The sequence below is a fragment of the Vespa mandarinia genome, chromosome 11 (assembly GCF_050613455.1).
Source record: "Vespa mandarinia isolate Hongniang chromosome 11, ASM5061345v1, whole genome shotgun sequence".
In the NCBI taxonomy this organism is placed as follows: Eukaryota; Metazoa; Arthropoda; class Insecta; order Hymenoptera; family Vespidae; genus Vespa; species Vespa mandarinia.
In genome coordinates, this window is record NC_140820.1 from 86,734 (window position 1) to 109,040 (window position 22,307).

General features: G+C 40.6%; 2 protein-coding genes across 9 annotated transcripts in view; one reads left to right on the forward strand and one right to left on the reverse strand.

Annotated features, from left to right (window-relative positions):
- The window catches only part of LOC118441367 (uncharacterized), a 29,462-nt gene extending 22,262 nt beyond the window's left edge, over positions 1–7,200 (forward strand). For all 3 annotated transcript variants that reach the window (XM_035865659.2, XM_035865661.2, XM_035865662.2), the window contains exon 6: positions 2,996–7,200. In XM_035865659.2, the coding sequence (XP_035721552.2) occupies positions 2,996–3,453 (458 nt within the window). In that variant the 3' untranslated portion in view covers positions 3,454–7,200. The remainder of the gene's footprint in view (positions 1–2,995) is intronic.
- Positions 7,201–19,128: 11,928 nt separating this feature from the next.
- Positions 19,129–22,307, reverse strand: part of LOC118441359 (dystrophin, isoforms A/C/F/G/H) — a 223,015-nt gene continuing 219,836 nt past the window's right edge. For 4 of the 6 annotated variants that reach the window (XM_035865630.2, XM_035865628.2, XM_085660125.1 and 1 more), the window contains 6 exons: positions 21,980–22,307; positions 21,773–21,884; positions 20,920–21,558; positions 20,691–20,805; positions 20,314–20,403; positions 19,129–19,704 (listed from right to left, as the gene is read on the reverse strand). In XM_035865630.2, the coding sequence (XP_035721523.2) occupies positions 19,604–19,704; positions 20,314–20,403; positions 20,691–20,805; positions 20,920–21,558; positions 21,773–21,884; positions 21,980–22,307 (1,385 nt within the window). In that variant the 3' untranslated portion in view covers positions 19,129–19,603. Of the gene's footprint in view, positions 19,705–19,908; positions 19,921–20,313; positions 20,404–20,690; positions 20,806–20,919; positions 21,559–21,772; positions 21,885–21,979 lie in introns of all 6 variants that reach the window. The other 2 variants (XM_035865631.2, XM_035865632.2) reach the window with 2 other exon arrangements.

Here is a 22,307-nt window from a genome sequence, read left to right on the forward strand (position 1 = left end):
ACACTCGACAAATACTTTCCTTCCTTCTGGACCTAAACGAGGCGAGGCCATTCTTTCATGATTATTCAAAAAAATGCCGGCGAGTTCTCCTTAATAAATTCGATATTTGTAATTTTTTCCGAGCGCCCGCCTCTAGCCATCGTCTACGTATCATTCTATGTCTATCTACGTTTTCTTTACTTACTTTGATTCTACGAGAGGTTCCCTCGCTAAAAATCGATTGCAAAAACAAGGTCCCGAGTTGTGGCACGCGTTACGTCCAATTTATCTCGTAAACCTTTCTTCCACTCTTCGAAAATAGAAGCGCACGACGGAAAGCTTCAATTTCTATTGTATCGTATTTCTCTTTTCTTTATTCCTTACTTCGTTCCTTCCCTTTTGCCTTGACTCAACAAAGTTATGGTGATCGAATCCTAGACGGCAATTACTATAATTGTATTTTTCTTCGCGCAAGCGAGTAGATAGGAACGATGACAGGAACGAAGTGGCGGAACAGTGCGACAACAATATTCAATAGTCCTCCCGGACTCTACCATTCTTCGTTCTGTCATGCGAAAGATAATAATTGTAATGGTATATCCGATAATGCGATGATCGCCGATACGCTGAATTAAAAAAGAGACGCGGTAAGAGCGAAAAGGACAGATGAAGATGAGAGAGAATGTGTAATCGGTCTGATATCGATTTGTCATCGATCGACGTATGTAAACGCTACACATATGTCAAACGAATAGGGGAGCGTGACGACTACTTACATATTTCGTTTGTCCGAATCTTTTCGCATTTCAACGAATTTGAAAATAAAAGAAAAGACGGCCGAGTATAAAGAGAATAATATTAATTTGTTAAAATTTTTATCGTAAATAAGACGAGATGAACGATAGGAGCGTCAAAATTTACGACGGATATGAAGAATCGTCTTGATATCAAAAACAAAAGACTTATCGTAGAAGCCCATCGTGAAATACAACGAGCACGTCACGTCGTACGTAAACCCAGAGTTATAAGTTTATCCTCGTGTATTTCCTAACGGGCACCATATCTTTCTACCGTTTTAGTATACTTTTCATTCCCCGAGCAAAAGGGGCCGTGTTCTCCAGAGAATATTATTCGCCGATATCGCTCGTTATACGGCACGTAACTTCGGGCAATTTACGTGGAAAATTTACTTCGCGCTATGTATGTGTACGTATGTGTGATATCAAAGAAAGTGTCCCTCTCGCGGTCACACGCGCGCGCACGCAAATATACTCTATCTAATAAATAATTCTGTTGTTTCTCTCTCCCTCTCTCTCTCTCTCTCTCTCTCTCTCTCTCTCTCTCTCTCTCTCTCTCGGTTCGTCTTAAACGCCAATGAAATAAACGTTTTACTGAAAGTGCAGGCACTTGAACTATCGGCACGAGTTAGCGAGGCGTACAAAGTGATGTTGTTGTTGTCGATGGTGGTGGAGGCGGCGGTGGTGGTGGCAAGTGGAGTCGAGGTAGAATTAATTCCTTTTCGATAGAATCTTAACGGCGACGCCTTCCGACGACGGTGTAACACCACTGCCATCGTCGTTCTCGTCGTCGGGGATACACGTTTTTATCGTCGCTTTATAATCGCAAAACTGTTTGCTCGGAATTTCGATGGCGACGTAACGGAGGAACAGCTGTTTACCTTTATTATCGCAACCCCACGATCGACGTTAGACGTCCGACCGAAGGACTTTTAGAAAAAGGCTTGCGAGTTGTCCGTTCGACCCTCTTCTTTCTCCTCTCACTCTCCTCTCTCTCTCTCTCTCTCTCTCTCTCTTTTATTGTCATTAACTCGTGCGACTCGTCTCAAGCCTCCTTTTTCTACATGCCGATACATATATCATATGTAAGCCCAAGTATCCTCCATACATGTGCGTCAAGATTCATCGAAATGATTGCGACAAAGCTAGCAAGCACACTTTTTAATATCACCCTATCGTTTATTGTGTTTCGTCGGTTCGTTCGTGGCTATCGATGTTAGAGGGAAAACCTTGGACACACATTTCGAGAGAAAGAGAGAGAGGCATTGGCTTGCGCGATCAATCCTCTCTATTTCTTATGTATGAGCGGAGGAAGACGACGTTTTCTCTTTCCTCTTTTTTCTTTTTTTTTTTTCTTTTTTTTTTTTTTTTTTTTTTTTTTTCATCGAATTATATCGATCGTCTGGAAATAACCTTGTTATTTCGTAGGGGAATTTCCATCCTTGAGATGGACATTGTCGCCAACTCTTATTCCTATACCTTCGACCGAGTGCATCCTAAGCGTTATTATGGCAATTATAAAGGAAAAATCAATCGACTTAATTACATACGTTTCAACGTTGACCGTATCGAAAGATTAAAAAAAACTTACGACGTACATGTTGAACCCTTTCTAGAATATTGATACTCCGGTCTCGTTTACTCTCTGTACTCGTAAACGTCCCGATTAAAAAAGAATAAAGATTAATCGATTCATCGCGACGGTTTTAAAAGTGAATCAACATTAGTAGATATAATCGGCAGGTCGTCGTACCTTCCTCGTACAATGGAATCTTTCGACTCGACTCGATATCGAGAAAAAGATCGTCTCAAACGAATTAGCATCTTTACTCATCGCATTGACGCAAAGCAACATCTTACGAGTTGCGCCATCGACGCGCTCCCAACCGTACGATTTATTAGTTTATACAGCTGCGTTTGATTAACCTTGCTTCATTATTCCAAACCGCGTCCCGTCTTCGTCCGTCGATAATCGAATTTATGATCGCCGAACGATGAGCAAAGTATGAGTTTGCAATTCCGATTGCGATCCCTCTCTCACGATTATCCGTCGGATTAGTCATTAAAAATGAGAAAAGGAAAGATCGTCGAGTAGATTCGAGAAATCTATTTAAATATCTACATTAGTATTGACGATACTCTTGTGCTCGACGGTTACGAAGAATTACGGAAGAATTAAGGAAGAAGTTAGTAATAACGATATTAAACGCGTGTTCTAGGTGAGAAGCCCCATAAATGCGTGGTATGCGGTAAAGCGTTTTCCCAGAGCAGCAATCTGATCACTCATATGCGCAAGCACACGGGCTACAAGCCATTCCAATGCGGCCTTTGCGACAAGGCCTTTCAAAGAAAGGTCGATCTTCGGAGGCATCGAGAAGGTCAGCATCCAGCGGCGCCGGCGTTAGATTATCGCTCGCTTCAGGTTGCGTCGACTGGTGTCGGCGAACAAAGTGCCATTCAACGTAACAACACCCGGCAACCTCGGTGCACGCCATCACCACCACCACCACCGCCACCACCACCACCACCAGCGCCGTCGTCACAAGCAACGATACAACCACCAGTACAGCCGCTCTCTGGTACCACCGCCAGCGGCAGCACAGCCCCGTACAGAACGATACCGGTTCCGGGTAGCAGCAGCAGCAGCAGCAGCAGCAGCAACAGCAGCAGCAGCTGAGATTCGTCTCACCGACCGCCCTTTCCTTCTTGCAGGTGTACGCACGATTCCATGCAGGATCACCGAACGCGCGCGCCAAGCGTCGCACTATGATTCGACCACACTTCTTATTTAGTCTCACACCTTTCGAATCTCTGCCTTGTAAATAGTCCACGACGAATTGCTACTGCTAAACGGAGATACGATTGATTACGATTATTTACAAGAAAGAATTTCATTCTTTCGTTCATTATCGTGTCCAACAGTATATATATATTTCGAATATGTACTTTAGATGCTTGGAAGACGGAGAAAAGTTTTCGGCTATCTCTCGAACGTTGGTGAGTAAAGTTTAAATATATCCAATCCTTTGATCGCATTAAATATACGACAATTTTTTGGAAAAGAGAAGAAATTAAGAGAGAAATGAGAAAAGGGTGGGGGGGAGAGAGAGAGAGAGAGAGAGAGAGAGAGAGAGAGAGAGCGCGCGCGCGCGCGATGTTTTATCGATCGTCCAACGCTTTAATTTCTTCGCGTAGATATCTATGCACGCCTCTAATAAAAAGTATTCGGTGAACATAATATATTAAAAAGCTCGAAAGAAAACAAAGGTCCCTAAAGTAAAAATGTTATTATCCTAAAAACAATGGCACAAATTTTCTGTCATTCGTTCGTCGTTGCGCTTCTTTCGTATCGATCGACGCATTAACGTTGATTATTCTCGTGACGAAGAGACAACATATGCTGTCTCTTAAACGGTATTTTCTCGCAAGACTACTCGTATGTATTACATAATAAATACACGGTTTAATGTGAAACAAAGAAGAAAAAGAACAAACAAACGGACCAAGAACAAAAATGGAAGCGTATTATCGTGAAACCCGAACAACGAAATCGTCGTAAAAGCAGATTCGCGTGTACAACTAGACGGGACGGATGGACGCTAGATCGGCTCGAAATAACACGCGAATACTAATGTATTCTTCTTTGACGTCGCGTTTGATTTTGAATAGGGAGACCATGGATCACGCGTCTATGACTCTTTGTGTTTTTTCGTGCTTGTCTCTTCTCTATCAGCGCAAACTCATCGAGGGAAACGAACACACGCGATAGTAAGTAAAGTAGCTTTCTCTCTCTCTCTCTCTCTCTCTCTCTCTCTCTCTCTCTCTCTTTCGCTTACTCGCTTCGAATTCAACTTTCACACACAAAATTTGCCATTATATTGAATTTTTAAACAATTACTGTATATTAGTGTTTGCGCTCTTTTAAAACGGCAAAGCTATAGCGGAAGAAGACATTTTTCTATTAATCGGAACGTTATAAATGTCTTTACTCATTGCGAACGAATCTATCTAATAACGAATATCTGAAGAAAAATAGAAATAAGGAGTTTTAGAAAAGAACGTTGTTACCGAATCGGTGTTCCATTCCCGAATGTTGCTTTGTTTGTTCTATTAATTTATACGTATTTACTGTCTTGACGATAATTCGTGTAAAATTGTAAACGGCATAATGAACTCATGACTTTATTTGTGTCGGTATATCTATCGAAATATTATACATATATAAAGAAAGTTTGAATAAAATACAAATTTATATATACTATTTGTAGAAAATTATATTATAATGTAGCAAAGATTATTCATGAATGAAATAACATGAACCGTCCACTCGTTTCGTTGATTCATTTGTATGTGTGCGTGGATGCGTGCGTGCGTGCGGTTATATATATGTATATATACATATATATATATATATATATATATATATATATATATAAAATATGTATTTTATGCTTAAGCGAAAATTTATTATACAAATATAACACGCATCTAGAGATGTGTACGCAGATGGCATCAAGAACGTCCAATGCCCTGATTAATGCATTTTGCCTGATTTTGACAAATTTTATGAATTTTAAATAAGAATTAAACAACTTATCCTACATTTAATTAATTTCTCCGCATTATCCGATACACGTAAATACCTAAATGATGATTTTCCTGTTGCCATCGCATATAACAGAAAATTATTTATTTGCTACTAATAATTCATATAAATAAATATCTATTTGGACGCATAGATATTCCAAAATAAAACGTTTAACGGTATCGAGATAAAAATATTATTATGATTTCATTTTATAAAATCTCATTAGTTATTATTTTTCATATATTTTAAATATTTCATTTGAACGATCGTTTTCTTTTTTATTCCCATTATATGTAAGTATGTTCTTGAAAGATCGTGTAAGTGATTAATACAAATGAATATTATTAATAACATAGAGCGCTCTTTATCTATTACTTGTCATAGTCTATCAAAGCCAAAGTCGTACGGTTAGAGAGATTTTTTTGTACCGGTAAATAATTCCATTTTGGAAGCAGCGAGAATAAAACAGACATTAGATCGTTTCATCATTTCTGACGTAATTTCTACGAACGCGAAAAAAGTTTTATCATTTTGACGTAACAATTCTGATATACGACAGAAATTATGCAACGATCTCATAGATTTTCGTTGTAGGTACACAAACACACACACACAAACACACACACACACACACACACACACACACACACACATATATATATATATTTGCGAATTGGTGATAACAAGTGCAAAATTTGACGGCGAAATAAAAATGGAAAGAAGAACTTTCGTATGGTCGATTGTATAGTACCGAGAATGTATAAAAAAAGAATACATATATAAAGTAGGTATATAAGCGTGCAAATGTACTTTTAACGATCGATGCACAATTATTCGTACAAATACGTGAATTTTAACTAACGATACTAACTTTTTACGCATCTGTACATTTTTTCCTCTTGTGTCCACGTTTCACTATAATCTGCATCTCGTACATTTCTGCTGTATATGTATGGTACATTTGAAAATTTCTATATATGTAAGTACTTTTGAATTTCTTTACGAAAACAGATACCTACACACACACACACAGACAGACATATATACACACACACACAGACGCACACACACACATACGCACACGCACACTATGCGAATAATTCTCTGAAATCGATTGTAGAAAATATAAAAAAAAATCGAAAAGCGAAAAGCTTCACATTTCGAAATTCGTTGTATAAGAGAAAAATCATAGCGGCTAGAGGACCAAAGATAGTATAAACTGGACCCGGCTGATTGGTAATCTTCGGGTTTTTTTAAAGAAAATAAAGGAGATGGTTTGGAGATGGTTATTTGTACTTTGAAAGTACTTTGAAAAACCCGAAACAAAAATCAAAGCCTTCGGTCCTTCTTACGCGCTAGTATAATTAGTATATTAAGAGTATATTTACGATCGGATCGACTTAAAGTCGAAACCGAGTAAAGTGCTCGGGCATTGCTTGTTTATGAGCGAATCTATGATAATGGGTACGGTATCGTCGTCATTGCTTCGAAATTTCTTCTTTTCCTTTTTTATCTTTAAGGAGAATTCAAACGTGTGTTGATACACGTTCTTTATATGCGAATGATCGTTTACAGTTACTCGATAAGAAGATAAACATAAGAGAAATCAAACCAATAGATAAATAAGTATATCATTCTGTCGTGTAGAATATGTATGCATGCACGCGTGTATGTTTGAGAGCGAGAAAATATGAAAAAAAAAAGAAAAAAGAAGAAAAGGAAATAGACGGTAGATGAGCAAATTTCACGAGATGAAAGAATAAGTGCAAGTACGAATGGAAAAATTGCATTAGTTGATAAACCAAAAATATGTTTATTATTGCTAAAAGAAGATATTGATTGAATAAAATGTTTTCTTATATGTTTCTCGTCTTTCTATTATATCCGAATACATGTTTCATATTTTTTATATCCATTTTTCCTAAAGTTTTATCATTGATTATTTAACCAAAGTTACATATCAGATCGATTATTCTGATCGAGTCAGGTATCAATCGAGATGGTTTTCAATATTCATACTAATGATAGTACATAAACGAGTATTGCGTTACGATTTTATAACGACAGGGATATAAGTTTAGGGATATAAGTATAGAGAAGTAAAAGGAAACACACACACACACATATATATATATATATATATATATATATATATATATACGTACAAGTGCGGTTGAAATTGCAATATATTTGAAAGCAATTCAAACGTAAGTCAACTATTTGCAACAAGTCATGTACCTGCGAAAGAGACGAACGATTTAGATTATACACGTGCTAAGAAAAGTAATCTTTAAAGAAGAATGCAAAGAGAGAAAGTAGTACACGTTCGTAATTTTTGGCAAAAAGTGGTTTCGATAGGATATATTACAGAAGTACATTACAGTTTATTTCGACGGTCATTTATTTTATTTAAGAGAACAGTAATCCCAATGAAGCGGTTCGCATTCGAGATTTTTATTACCATAAACGCCGATTGATGCGGTTTATCCCAAATCGGGCCTGATTTAAAAATAAAAACGTTACTCTTTCTCGGTAAATGGAACGCAAGCCGGACGCATTTAAGAAACGGTAAATATCGAAGAATTTCGAGCGAAATAGGTATATACGTACTTAAGTACGTAATATATGTGCGTCTATATAAGTTTCTGGGATTAAGATTGTTGGTGAATTAAGAGCGTGGAGCAATCGATGGTTCTCACTGTTTTAAATGTGAATTGAAAGGGGAGAGAGCGGGAGAAGAAGGGGGAGTGGGAGAAGAAATGTTTGAAACACGAATGAATTAGACGGACATTTTTACATCAGTTTTACCAGTTACACGAAAAGTTACACTACTTTTTGTTTCGTTTGGTATGATAATAACTGGTAAGTCTAAAGCGGAAGTTGGAGATGCTACGAAGGCGTGGGATTCGCAGGTGCACGAGAGGAAGGAACTATAACGAAAGCCGGACAATTTTGCTCCTCTTTGGAAACACGTGCGTGAGAAACGCTACCCTCACTTGGAAGAGGACTAATACGCGAATACGATAGGTAACGTCTTTGCTTTCGATCGTGCTAATGCGTTTAACGGTTAAAATCCACCTGTAGTTGTCCGATAAATCGACAATAGAGAGAAGATAGAGTAATTCTAACACGTGCGCTTAGAGATGCTTCGAGATAATAAAGAATTTAGGTTCGACGAACGGGTGGAAAAAATTCGTTGATATTTTCTTCGAGAAAAAGCTACGCGCAAGTAGGCAAGCGCATGTACGTATTATGGAGGAATGCCATCGTTATGCAGAAACAGGTAGTTATATTATAATCTTTTAATTTACAATACCGATCGTATTGATTCGTATCAAATACAAAATTACGCCATACTTGTTCTTTACGACGATAGCTCAATCGATATGCAAATTGGGGAAGAAAGGATACGGCGGTGAAGAAAGCGAACGAGTCGCATCCTCGAGCTTCCGTAAACTTTCCTTCCAAAAAGTGATTGCTTTGGCGTTACATTTATGCGTTAAGCCAAATATGAGAGAGAGAGAGAGAGAGAGAGAGAGAGAGAGACGCGCAATAAGAAACGAATCAAACCTGTTTACGCTTGAATAACTTTGAGGGAAGAAGAAAAATCGTAAAACGTTAAAATAAGTTTGATACGTTTCGTAACGGCGAACACTTCGATTGATACATATTTAAAGTGGCAAGGAAAATTTTGGGAGCGAAAGAAAATGCAAAAGCCCTTGTAGTTTCTCGTATTTTCGACTTTTGCATAGCTCCGTAGCAAGTACGCATATACAGTATACAAGGGACTCTCTTATTCGAATAGAAATATTTGATGGTATCGGAGGCTTTGCTCTTTCTCTCTCTCTCTCTCTCTCTCTCTCTCTCTCTCTCTCTAAAACAGAGCATACTCGCCGAAAAACGCAATTCCATCTCACACAATGTATACGTAATACAAAGAGAGATCCATAGTAGTAGGATCGTTTTAAATGATACGTTTATAATTACATGCAGGCTCTTGCAGGTGCACCCTTAGATCGTTCTAACATCTTCGTGCGTATGCGTGTACGTACGTATACATTTCTAGCCGAGCCTCGGCTAGTAAAACATTCCTCGCTTTCCTGTGACTATTTAAATTGATGATGCGTGAGAATACCGGCATGAATACGAAGGATAATGCGATAAATTAATAGACGGTGGAAAGACCGCAAGTTCAATCCACCTGCGATGTTTTTTCACCAAAAAAAAAAAAAAAGGAAGAACGTAATACATAGATACGCGTCTACATGTACGTTTAAACTTCTCTTCTCAATCGTCAGACGGAGGAGAAAATGGAAGCCCATAAAGGAGTCTCTCCATAAATCTGAAAAGGAATCAATTGGAATCGTCTAGCCGATGACAGGTGCTCGTAGATCCGCGACAACGCGGAAGTCGTTGAACGGAATAATGAAAGGGCGGTGCGACGGCTGATAGGACCGCCGAAGAAAAGGGTGTAATATTCTTGCAAATCTCGCGCACGCACCACCGCAAATTACTACCGGGTGCGCCCGCTGGCCGAGTCATATTTTTTCTCTTTCTTCTTTTTTTTTCTTCTTTTCTTTCCACCTCCTTTCTCGCTCCTTCTTCTTCTACTTACGCACCGTGAAATACGCGGCACGAGTCGAGGCGGATTAGAGTTGTTGGGCAGGAACAATGAGAGAGAGAGAGAGAGAGAGAGAGAGAGAGAGAGATGGCACGAAGAGAAGAGGCGGGGGTGCAATACGAGCCGAGCCGAGCCGAGCCACGCAAACACAACGCGCCGCACCATCTGTTGCATCGCAGACGTTGCATCGCAGACGTTGCTTCGGCTTTCGCGAAGATACCATATGCTCTCTCTCTCTCTCTCCCTCTCTGCTTAATGCATCGCTATGCGGCCAAATAAGGCCATATACGTTTACTATTTCGAGCTGATTTCTGTCATGTTGCGAACGTTCCTTGGGCATAGAATATACAAGGTGCATTCACGTACATAATGTATAATCATTTCCGAATATAACTATATTTATATACGAGTACGTTGTTCCTTTTCGAATACGTATAGTTTTAAAGAGACATGTTGTAGATCGAATAAAGGCAACGGACGAAAATTCATGCAGGTCGTGCATGAATATACGATTTTTCTTCGGCCAACAACACTCGGTAAGATCTCTTTATTCGATAGACTCATCGACCCTTCGTTTCGAATGCTCGCTCGACCCTCGGTTTCGAGATCGTTCATCACCTGCTCGATTTCACGAAGTCGATCGTGGCACTCACGTCTTCATTTTCCCAAGTGAAAAGTCCTTACTTTACGCTTGTAAAAGAAACTCACAAGGAACCCTCTAACGAGTCGACGATAATTAAGTAATATATAGGAAAATATTTTCGCGACGTACCCCTTTATCAAGAAATTTTTTACATCTTTCAAAATTTGTTTCTTTCGCAAAACATTTTACCGATAACGATAATGTATTGAGGTAAAAAAGAATTAGAAATTGATTATCTCATAGCTTTTTCTCGCTCTCGCGGGTACGGAACAAAGGTGAAAACAAGGGAGCGCGCCAGCTGGTAAATGCAGCTACAAAGGGGTTCACATCGAGGAGGAGGCGAGGAGGAGAAGAAGAAGAGAAGGAGGCGTCCTCAAAGCTAACAAACATCGAAGCACTTGGCAAGGAAGTTTTTCCGAAATGAAATGACCGATATCATTGATATCCAACTTGGCCGAGCACCTAAATACCCTGGATAGCCTTTATAGCTCGCTCGATTTGTTCGGTATGTATTAATCCTACAAAATTACGATTCGATGAGGATCCTTTAACGCGTCATCCGCTCTGAAGTCGATATTGAAGCTTTTCTCCTCCTCGAGTGTACCCTCCTTTTTCTTTTATTTTATTTTTTTCCATACGTATGGCCACGCGTCGACGCGTGCTGAACTCCCCCCACCCCCCCCAGAGGACGGTTTTTAGACGGAGGAGAGGGATCTCTCTGCCTGATTCTAAATGCGCGCGAGTATATATACATGACCAAGAGACACGCTATGAAAAGGTTATGAAAAATAAGAGATCTTTAATCGGGTCTTGTATCGGGCAGGAGCAGGGCGAGTATCTGCCGAGAACCAACTGAAAACATCGATTGGATTTTTCTTTCTTTTTCTTTTTAATTTCTCATGCCTTTTAATTATTATTTCGGGTTTTTGTAAAGCGACGAGAAGGAAAGGTACGAGAAAAGATTGGAGAAAAATAAAAGAGGTCTCGTGCGAAGAGATAGAAAATATGGCGGTTCTACGATACCACCTGGCCCGTATATCGCTTGATTGGACGTGTATCCAAAGCTTAGAACCGTTCGTACGTTTCTTCCTGCATGCTTTATATTATCCTCCGCATATATTTGACGCATATATTACGCCTGTGTGGGAACTTTCAACGAAGGTTATACTCACGCTCTCTTTCTACGTACGAGTATATCAAACGAAATTTGTTACAAATAATTGGTGGAGCGTCCAAGATAAGTAAGTGGATTATTAAATATATATATATATATATATATATATATATATATATATATATATAGTACGCAATGTTTCGCGATAATTAAATCAACAGGCCAATGTTCGCAAGTTTTTCTTGAGTTCGACTTTCTTTATCGAAAAAGTCAGATCGATAAGCCAGTTAGATTCTAGAAGAATAACAGAACGCGAAACAATATACGATCGACCCTAAGAATATACGTCGATCGAGTTGTGAAAAATCGATCGGATCCCCCTTAGGTGTGAAATTGTATCTGCCACATGGCACGCGCTCGCAAAACCTCGGTAAAAGCGTACAAGAATCCGAGGGTGATTTCGTTTTGTCAAATATTCGATAGAAATGAAGATAGAAGTTTGAAGAAAGGTTAAGAGCAATGATTTGGAGTCGATCGGTCGTTCTCCGTTTAATTACTTACCTCGTCTTATGTAGGCTTACGTGTACTATGTGGGCACATTCTGATTTTAAAAATCGGAGAACCAAATGGCGTCTCGACGGACGAATCCCCAGAGTGGGGTAGATTAACGATTAGCAATTAACTCCGGTCATATCCTGTAGTCGAATCCTCCGATCGTGGCCTCACGCCCATTCCCCTCGGCCGATTTCCGTCCGTCGGAAGCGGATCATATGGCGCATTAATTGGATCGGCACCGGGCCAAGGGAGATTCATTCTCGGTAGACACATACGGATACGTGCGAAACCATTATCCTCTCTGATCGACGAACGGTCGTACGAGCTCGTTCGACGCGAGAGATTTCTTTCTCTTAAGTAGATATACGAATGCATTTGATCGGTATAAAATTAAAATATCATTTATACGACCGCGATCGATTCTTAATGTACAATATGAAATGCAAAAAACTTCTCTGCCGGGCTCTATTCGGAATTTTCGACGGTCGAAAGCAAGAGATTGGAGTAGGAGAAGGACGCTGGTATCGCGGCACGTAGGTATCACTCTCTCCTTCGAGCCGCGACCAAATAAGTACAGTGGGCTTTCCCGTTTAAGGCACAGGCGGTAGAGCGAAAATTCAAAAAGTGGCAAAACGAGGGAATCTCCAGGTGCAGATAGTGCGAGCCATATTTATGATTCCGTCAGCGACAACGAGGTAGACGGACAGAGAAAGCTTCGAATACGTGGAATGCCGAACATCCTCTTCTTTCGCGATTACGATTTTGTCCCCGTCGCGCTCAGGGTGCCACGGCGATTCCTCCTATAAATTAAACGTCCACTAAATAAAACGTCACAGTCAGTGAGAGAAAGGGAGAGAGAGCAAAAGAGAGAGGATGAAAAAAATTAAATACAACGTAGCTCTTAGCGAAGGAAGAAGGGACGGAGAAAGTCGAGCTCGTCCGCGCTTCATCTTTTCCCTCGTCGTCCTCCTCTTCTCCCTTACGCTGTGTACGCGCTCGGAGGAGCGTGCTTGGTGACAAATTAAATTGGGTGAGAAAGGCAGGTGCTACCATTTTGGTCATCGATCTGCGTTATGTATGTCGACTGTTGACTCGTAAAGCGCGTGCACCTTCATCGTGGAAGCGTGCATCATGGATTCTTTTCTGAAAATCCTCTCTTTCTCGTTTGAGATGATTTAAGAATGAATCTCGATGCATCTTCGATCACGTTTTCTAGTCGGAAGGTATTTCCATATTTATTTAAACGCGATCGCGCCTTATTTAATCTCTCGATTAACAGATTCAGCGTTTGCAACAAAATAATCGTACGGAAATGATTAGGACGGAGTTAATCGATATTAAATACAAAATTAATTTTGGCACGTCGGATCCATGATCCTAAACGCTTCATTAAAATCTTATAAAGCCTGTTACCTCGAATTTGTGTGTATTTTTGTCGTCGACCGCACGGCAGAGAGAGAGAGAGAGAGAGAGAGAGAGAGAGAGAGAGAGAGAGAGAGAGTGAGAGAGGGAGAGAGAGAGAGAGAGAGAGGGAGAGAGAGAGAGAGAGTAAAAGAAAGTCGATGTCTCGGAGTAGCGAGTCTATTAATTTCCTTAGTGACGATATACGAGGTCAATCGGAGGGAGTACGATTTTGACTTTCACCAAGACGACTAAAGCGAAGGAAGGAGAAGCAACTTTGATATCGGTTCCGGGGAGCCGTATTCGAAACCGATCGTTTCTCCGATCTCTGTGATCCAGGTGAAGCACGAGCACGGACGATCCGCGTCAGTTTTATCCCGAGGGGAAGGCGCGCGAGCAAAAAGAGAGGCGACGGCGGACGCGGTCCGAGATAATTGGAAACTTTGCTTTCTTTCTTCGCGTACCCCATAATTGGAACTTTGTACGTTGACGCAATTACACACGGAGCGCTTCGCGTCACGGCTACTTTTGATAAAATGTTCATTACCTCGAACTTACGATCAGCTTCTTTTCCCTTTCTAACGCATTTTCGAATGCGATCACGATATATCCTTATCATGATAGAAATTTCAAGACAGCGATTAGCCATCGAAGCGCGCATATCATTGATTTTAAATCGGACTTTGAGGCTCTCCTCCAAGGATTGGGATGGCTTCAGAGTCGAACCGTTAAATGTTACCGCTTATACCCGCAGATCTATCGTCGATCTACGAGGGTACAAATGGAAAAGTGTACGCGAAGAAAGACAGACGATACAGGTGGTTATGGAAAAGGGCCACCTGCGCTCGAACGACTTCCAGGAGCAGAGTAGTAGCTCTCTTCTTATGGTGCATACTCGCCGGCGTGCCCGCATTCGCGTTTTGCCCTTTTCTCTCTCTCTCTCTCTCTCTCTCTCTCTCTCTCTCTCTCTCGTCTTCTTTTCATGTACTCGCACGCTCTTCCGATTCCAAAGGTATTATCTGGATTTCGTTCGAAAACGGCAGCCGTTACTTATAAACTCGATTACGTATCTTGGTAACGCGATTATCCTCTTTCTCGATTTACTTCCTCGGTGGTAGGAAATTTGTCGATGAACGGAGAATTTCGTTTCGTTTCATTTCAATTCGTTCGAGTAATCGTCGCGTTTGTCGGATTATCATTGTGCTCGTTAAAAATTAACTTTGCCACCGGGGATCTGCAGTAGTCGTGGATGCATATGTGCGACTTAAAGTTAAAAATGACGTGTCCGTAGTTTATTTCCGCGTCATCTCTCGGGTAGAACGGTATTAATCTTACCGTGGCACTCGTTACCAACGTAACGAGCCGCCGACTAATATTGCGTCCTTAATTTTGTCAGTGTTCGAAACGTAAGATTAAATTTCGCCGGCGAACGGTGCAGATTGCTTCCATAACGAGCAATCTCTCACTCTGCCGTACGAGCGAAGAAACGCACGAGACAGGCTATTATGTAGCTTTGAGAAAAGAATCAAAACAGGTGCAACGGCTGCACTCTTCATTTAGCCACGCTTTATTTCATACTGATTTATCGGATCGCGCTAATTGCATACGATATTTTCTTACAGGAATAACTCTATCGCCTCGAGACAATATCAAATTTGTCAATGGCCGATTAAGGGCAAGATCTTTCTTTGTGTTATTTTATAACTTAAAAATCGATCGTTCTTAATTATCGAGCATTTTTAAGTTTTTATTACAAACGGGCTGAACGCGTAAGTCGGGTAAGCGTGGCGCTTCGAGGTGTCGATTAAAAGTCAAAGACGAAGGAGAGGGATTCGCTAGCGAGAAGCGGTACTCTGGGCGATCGAGAGAAATGAAAAGAGAACGAACGAAGATTAAAGGACTGAACGAGATAGAGAAAGAGAGAGAGAGAGGGGCCCGGCAAAATGTTCTACATACAATTACGGCATACAATTACGAGCGCATAAATAACGTCGGCATACGAAACTCCCTCGTATCGCGCATAAGTACATTACATCTTATCTGTCGCATTTTGAAAGTATGAGTCAGGGTTACGTGCCTGCGTAAATGCCTGCGAGAGAGAAAGACAGAGATACGTCGCGTGCCGTTACGTTTGCCAGCCTAAATTGTAGTCGGCGCGTATTTCGTGCATGCGTCTTTAATTACAACGGGCCGCGACGTTTTTTCAACACGAAATGTGTGGCAAGTAATGTAAAGTCATTTGCAATGCAGGAACGTGCTTTCGTTGGGACGCGCTTAATTGGTAAGTTAGTTTTAGGAAGTCGAGCGTTACGAGTACTCGCGTTGTGCACCCACGTCGTCCACTGTGCTACCTTAATATATTTATACGTTCAAATCAACCCTATGGTTTATCATTATCTCATAGCGCTCTTTCGAAAACTCAATCATTTTGCCGCCCGTTGTATCGCGTACAATAGGAAAAATGGTGCGAACTAGGTTGCGCTTTAAGTCATTTCCCTAATGCGAGACCAATTTTTAACGAGCTAATTTTTTTTAGCTACGTTAAAAAGTTCTGCTGTAGAGATAATTCCCTACGACCGTCGATTATTTCGATCGTATATTATTCTCTATATAAAGAATACAAGTCGAAATCTGCTTGACAGGTTGTTTGACGAAAATATTTTTTAATGTTTTTAATCTTCTTTCGCCTTCTTTCTTTCTCAAGAAAATCTTAAAGGCAAGAAGGAAAAAAGATAGAGGCTGCACACGTATCACGTCAACGTCGAATTTATCGCGCGACACTACCTCAGCGGATAATCGTAACGTCCGACGCGTTCGCGATCTCTCGGGTAACATTAAAAAAGCTACCTTATGCGTATTGTACCGTGCGTAAGGATTCACTGTCGTTCCTGGAGATCGAAATCGCAGCTATTAGCATATCGAATGAACCATCGAGAAAGAAGGTAGGAACGAGTCAACGCAAACGGAATCAGCCCAAATTTGCCATAATCTCGATAAGCCCGCAACTGGTAGCAAATCCTCATTTCGATCGGACTTCCTCCGTACCGATCAGATATATGCAATTAAAAAGAGAATAGCGCTGCGAGCGAACGCTATCTTTTACTTACGTTTATATTCTTTCCCAATATCTTAATGACTAATCCTCGATGCGGCATTTTCAGGAATTTCCTGAAATGCAATTCCATAATTATCAATACTTATTTTCGATAGTACGACGTAAGAAAAAAGAAAAACAAAAAGAAACAAAAGGTTCTTAGATAGAGCGGAGAAAAAAATTAAAGCGAAAACTGGTAGTTTTGCTAAAACCGGCGCGATTGCCAAATAGCTAGGTCATTGCTTTTGCACGGCACGCGTCTCGCCGTTGCTTCTCGAACTAGGCCAAGTGTATTGAAGATAATAAATAATTCGCGCGACTCGAAAGATCCGGTTTGTCACGGGAGCGCTTGGCGAGTTTCGCGTGTGCGTTAAGCACGTGCGCGAATGTGCTTCCGTACGTTTGTATCGAGGCCTTCATAGAGAGGATCCTGGAGGTGGGGTGTGGGTGTGCGGGTTGGATGGGGAGGGGAGATCGCCCAGGGTAAAAACGTAGGTGTGCGTGTGCAAATACGCGTTCGTGTTAGTGTCCGCAGGTGGATGTAGTCTCGAGTAGTAATGCCGTCGCGTCGTGATCATGTCGATATGCATGTCGGAAGACAGATTCGATTTCTCCAAATATATTGGTTGGTCCAGCAGCATGGTAGCGGTATGTCGGCCGCAGCTGATCGATTTCTTGCGATAACAACGACATTCGTGGATGTAAAAGCGAATAAATCGAAGACAATTCATGATACGTTTCATGAACGACTATCTTTTGTCCCTCAAACATTTATTGCCCGAACCTATTGCTGTTAGCTTCTTGGAATCGACTTCTTTTCTTGGCCATCGACTTTTTCTAATTGGAAAATATTAATTTAATATTTTTGAATAGACTTTCGACTCGGTTGCCTTTGCTTTTATGACTTTGTCATTTTCTCACGCAGGCATAATTTACACATAGATATACGAGATGTTTCTCGACGTTCGACTAACTTAATGTAGATAAAGAGGTGTCCATTTATTTTTTTAATAGCCGCTCATTTGTGCCCGCTTATGGGAAGACAATGTGCTACCCGGATGGCCATTACGTTGTCGTGCTGGCACCCACCGCTACTACAAATCGTAAATCGGATAGGTACGAATAAAAAAAGGTATATATATATATATATATATATATATATATATATACACATACGTACATACATACACACATATGTCTCAATTTCCTCGTGATTCGCGGATACTTGGGGGACGGTTTAAGGACACTGCGCACACGGAAGCCGGAGGACTCGCCGAGGTTCTTACATTGCGCAGCTGCACTTTCGAAATCTCTCTCTTGTCCGATATTTTCTCGACTCTCTTTTCAATATCTGTCCGCCGTCCCTCTAAAAAGTTCTCTCTTTGTTCTTCGCGTACGTTGTTCTTACATAATGTTTTTTACCCATTCACAATATCATATTGATGGCCCTCGTTACCATTATAACGACACGGAAAGTAGTATAAACGTAATAAAATATGATCGAGAGAAATCATTCAATAATGAATAGGACGAACTTGTGGCTATATTCCGAAAACACGACAGATTTATTTTCTAGACAACTTTTATTACATATCAGAATACGATCTACGAGATGATGTCAGTTTGTAAATTAGATACTTATCGATATACTCTTAAATATATAAGTAACATTCGGCGTGCTTAAATAAGAGACATTGTCATTTGTGTCTGTTAAAAAATAGGAAAACTGACGTAACTGGATAAAAAATAAATTCGAAAGTCGTAATATGCACGTCTATCTTTCTCCCTGCTATGTTCTTTATATTATCGAATAGAAAATGTTTTCAACCTGTGTATGTACGTGTATTCTATGTGCGTGTGCGCAAATTTGTGTACGCGTGTGTGTGTGTGTGTTTCGAAGTGTACGTAAATGAACATCGTAACGACGACGTAACTCGATAATCGCGGCCAATTAGGTACAATGGAGTACCTCTCCCTCTCTCTCTCCCTCTTTCTCTCTCTATCTTTTCTATCAATCTAAAATCACGATGTGTATGTCTGTCTTTTCTCAATTATGTCGAGGAAGAGCCCGTGGCAGTGAACAGAATGGGTATGTAATATAGCCTACGATTTATAGAATATGCAATTTGATACATTGGTTTTTATTATTTTTTTTCGCATGCATTGTTAATGATATTCTCGCGTACGTGTGGTTTACTCGTTCGTGTATGTGGTGTGTGTGTGCGTGTGTGCACGCGCTTGTTTGTATGTTTGTTTGTTTTTTAATCGTGTTACTTATCATAATTCATTATATTTTCTTCTCGTATAAGTTCAGCTAGCAAGCATATAACGATTGATTTCTCTTCTTCCCATTAGTTCTTCGTTACGATTGAATTCCTTTTTTTTTGCTTTCTTTTTTGCTTTCCATGATATGACGTATCAATATGTATGTAATTAAAGTTTCACACTTTTCAGGAGATCGCCAAAGCCAAAGAACCCATTAGTAGTAACTTTATTCACAAAATTCAGCTATACAATGGTATATATCAAAACTTATAAAATAGAAAAAACCACTATGGCGAGTCTCCTGGTCCTGCGTTTACGCGCGACAAATCGTTTATATTATATACCATATGCTCTTGTCTTTTGTGATATGCATTAGAGCCAAAAATTTGACGATATCGATCATTCGTGCTTATGATTATGTTTTCTTGATATTGTAAAGCCGATGATATATCAGCGCTTGATAACTAATATCTTCCTTTTTCTATTTTCGTGCGTATCGAGATGCCGATGAAAATAGTTTAGCACAAAGGTTTACATCCTCCTTCGCTACTTGAAAGCCGGAGGTGGTGCACCCTGACCATTTGTCTTGGATGAATCTTCACTGGTCATCACTGCTACTAATTCCCCGACTGCCTTTCCAAGGTCACCTTTGATAATAAAATTGACAAACGTGAGTAACAATGTCGATTGATTCGATAAACATATATTATTATATAAGTAAGACAATGTTATTTTCTTATTTGTCGCATACCATGTTTAAGCGCAACATCTTTAATTATCGTTAATAATGTAATTTCTTTTGAAAGAACGAAAGATAATTAAAAAGGATTTACTTTTAATTATCCCCTTACCTTACATCCAGGCTGTAGCGTGAAAGCAAAAAGGTTTTGTTAAAGCGACACGTATAAAGATCGCTACTTATTAATTATTTATCGAGGCTTGACCAGATATTCAAAGTTGCTATTATGCAGAGTGCATCGAAAAACGTATACGTATACGTGTAATAGAAATAGGTACTGACGGTAGAGTAATCAGACGCATCAATGAATGGGACAGACAACTTTGATAGATGGTCAAAGCCCCCAAAGATTGAAAAGCAAAAAGCTTCGCGCGATTATCTTTCATACTTATAAAGAGATAGAGAGGGTGGGAGGTGGGGAGAGGGGAGAGAGAGAGAGAGAGAGAGAGAGAGAGAGAGAGAGAGAGAGAGAGAGAGAGAAAGAATGTAAATGAAGATGACGAAATTTGGAACGAACCTGCCATGTTCAAGAGATTACTGTGAGAATGCGGTGGGGGTGGTGGTCTCTCTAAGCTGCCCACTCTGCCCTCGTTCGAGCCTCCACCACCTATATACCATATACCCAATGGCGATAAGCAGAAACTTAAGAAATGTCTTGATCGTTAAATATTTTGGATTGTATTTGTACGTGTCAATGATATCGACTATCTTTTGCTAGGTACCACATATTGGGTGATATCGATATACTTTACCATAAAAGTTACAATATAGGCATAATAATGTGTTAGTTGTGAATATCGCCCAGTGTTAATGATTATCGATATTGAATATGCGCATTTTGTAGATTCGACGTCGTTTAAGACTAAAACAGTACGAATAAATCGATAAAAGTACCTGGAGAGTCGTGATAATGGCCATTTATTTTCCCTGGCGAATCGGTCGCCAATTGAGACGCGGTAACGCTTCGAATTTGTAGAGTACCCGTCTTCGAAGGCGAGGATGCGTTTGGCTGTTAAATGAAAAGTTATCCTTTTCTTTATTAAGACAACCAGTAAGAGTAAGTATAATGTTATTAACGTAATACGCAATTCTAAAGGAGCACGTGATAAGTGCAAAGTGTTACCTCGTCCAACAATTGCCTGAGTCTCTGCAATTGTGCTTCCAACTGGCGATTGTGATCTTCGAGTATTTGCATACGAGCCTCCAATCTTCCTTTGTGCTGCCTCAACAATTTAGCCTCGGCGATCATATCGCAATCGGGCTGTCTCGTGCCATGGCCATCTTCGGGAGTCGATCCTGGTGTCTGTTTGGAGCGCAGCCTCTCGTATTCGGCCTGCAACGTCGCATTTTCTTCCTCGAGCTCGCGTATCATAGCTTCGAGTTCCTCTCTTTGTTCGGCATCGATTGCCGCCATAACTTGTACCGGGCTTCTAGGTACGTTAACGTTGTCACCGCCGTTCAAACTCTGACAGTAATGGGCTATCAACTGATGTTCGTCGTCGCTGTCCGGAGTGGAATTGCTTCTCGTACGGGACAATTCAACCTCGGCTAATCTTGACGCGTACATCTCTAAACGAGAGTGCATATCCTGGCTGAGCGAGCTGTGCTGCGGCGAGGGCGCTGGACTTTCCAAAGCGTCGCCCTCGAGCACGGTTTGTACCGGCAGATATCCGACTCTGGGATGTTTCTTAAAGTATCGCTTCGACTTGAATTTGTTGCGCAATGCTCTCGTAAAGTCTCGCACGTCCTCGCCCGAGGTTGTCTGTTCCAGAAAGAAAATAATTATGATAATCAATCATCGTATGAGACCCACATTACTTTTATATGCAATTCTAAAGCTATATAATCGATGGTGCTATATAATATGAATCAATTCATACAATATACATATACATATACATATATATATATATATATATATATACACACACGCGCACACGTACATAAGTACATATATGCACATGTACACTACTTACAGCCGTGCAATATTCCTGCATCGGATGGGTCAATTTATGGTTCTTCGCTTTTCGACCGGAGAAGAAGCAATTCTGGCACATGTCAAAGTTGAAGCACTTTAAGCATCGATATCTGCGAAAAGTAATCGAAAAGTAAGAAGGTTATCTTTAATCCTCCTACAACACGCAGCCACCGGCTCTATAGGAGGATAGAGGTCCTCGGCTTACCTGAAACCTATAATCGGATATTCCTTACAGATGTTGCACTTTGCCTGATGCTTGGCGCTCTCGGCAGCGGAGAGTCGATGAAGTACAGGCAACCATACCATACTCTGCGGTTCTTGTTGGAGCCAACTGAGAAAGTGTACGGCCTCGATCTCGTTCTTGTCCTTTCCTGCTTTCTCGAAACAACTGCGTACGCTCGGCTCAATATTGGATCCCCCAAAGGCTGCCACCTCGCCCAATTGTCTCGGTACTTGTATGCAATCGTGCAACAGCAATCCCAATTTTCGTTGATCCACCAGTCGATTAGGATCGGCGATTAGTCGAAATAGAT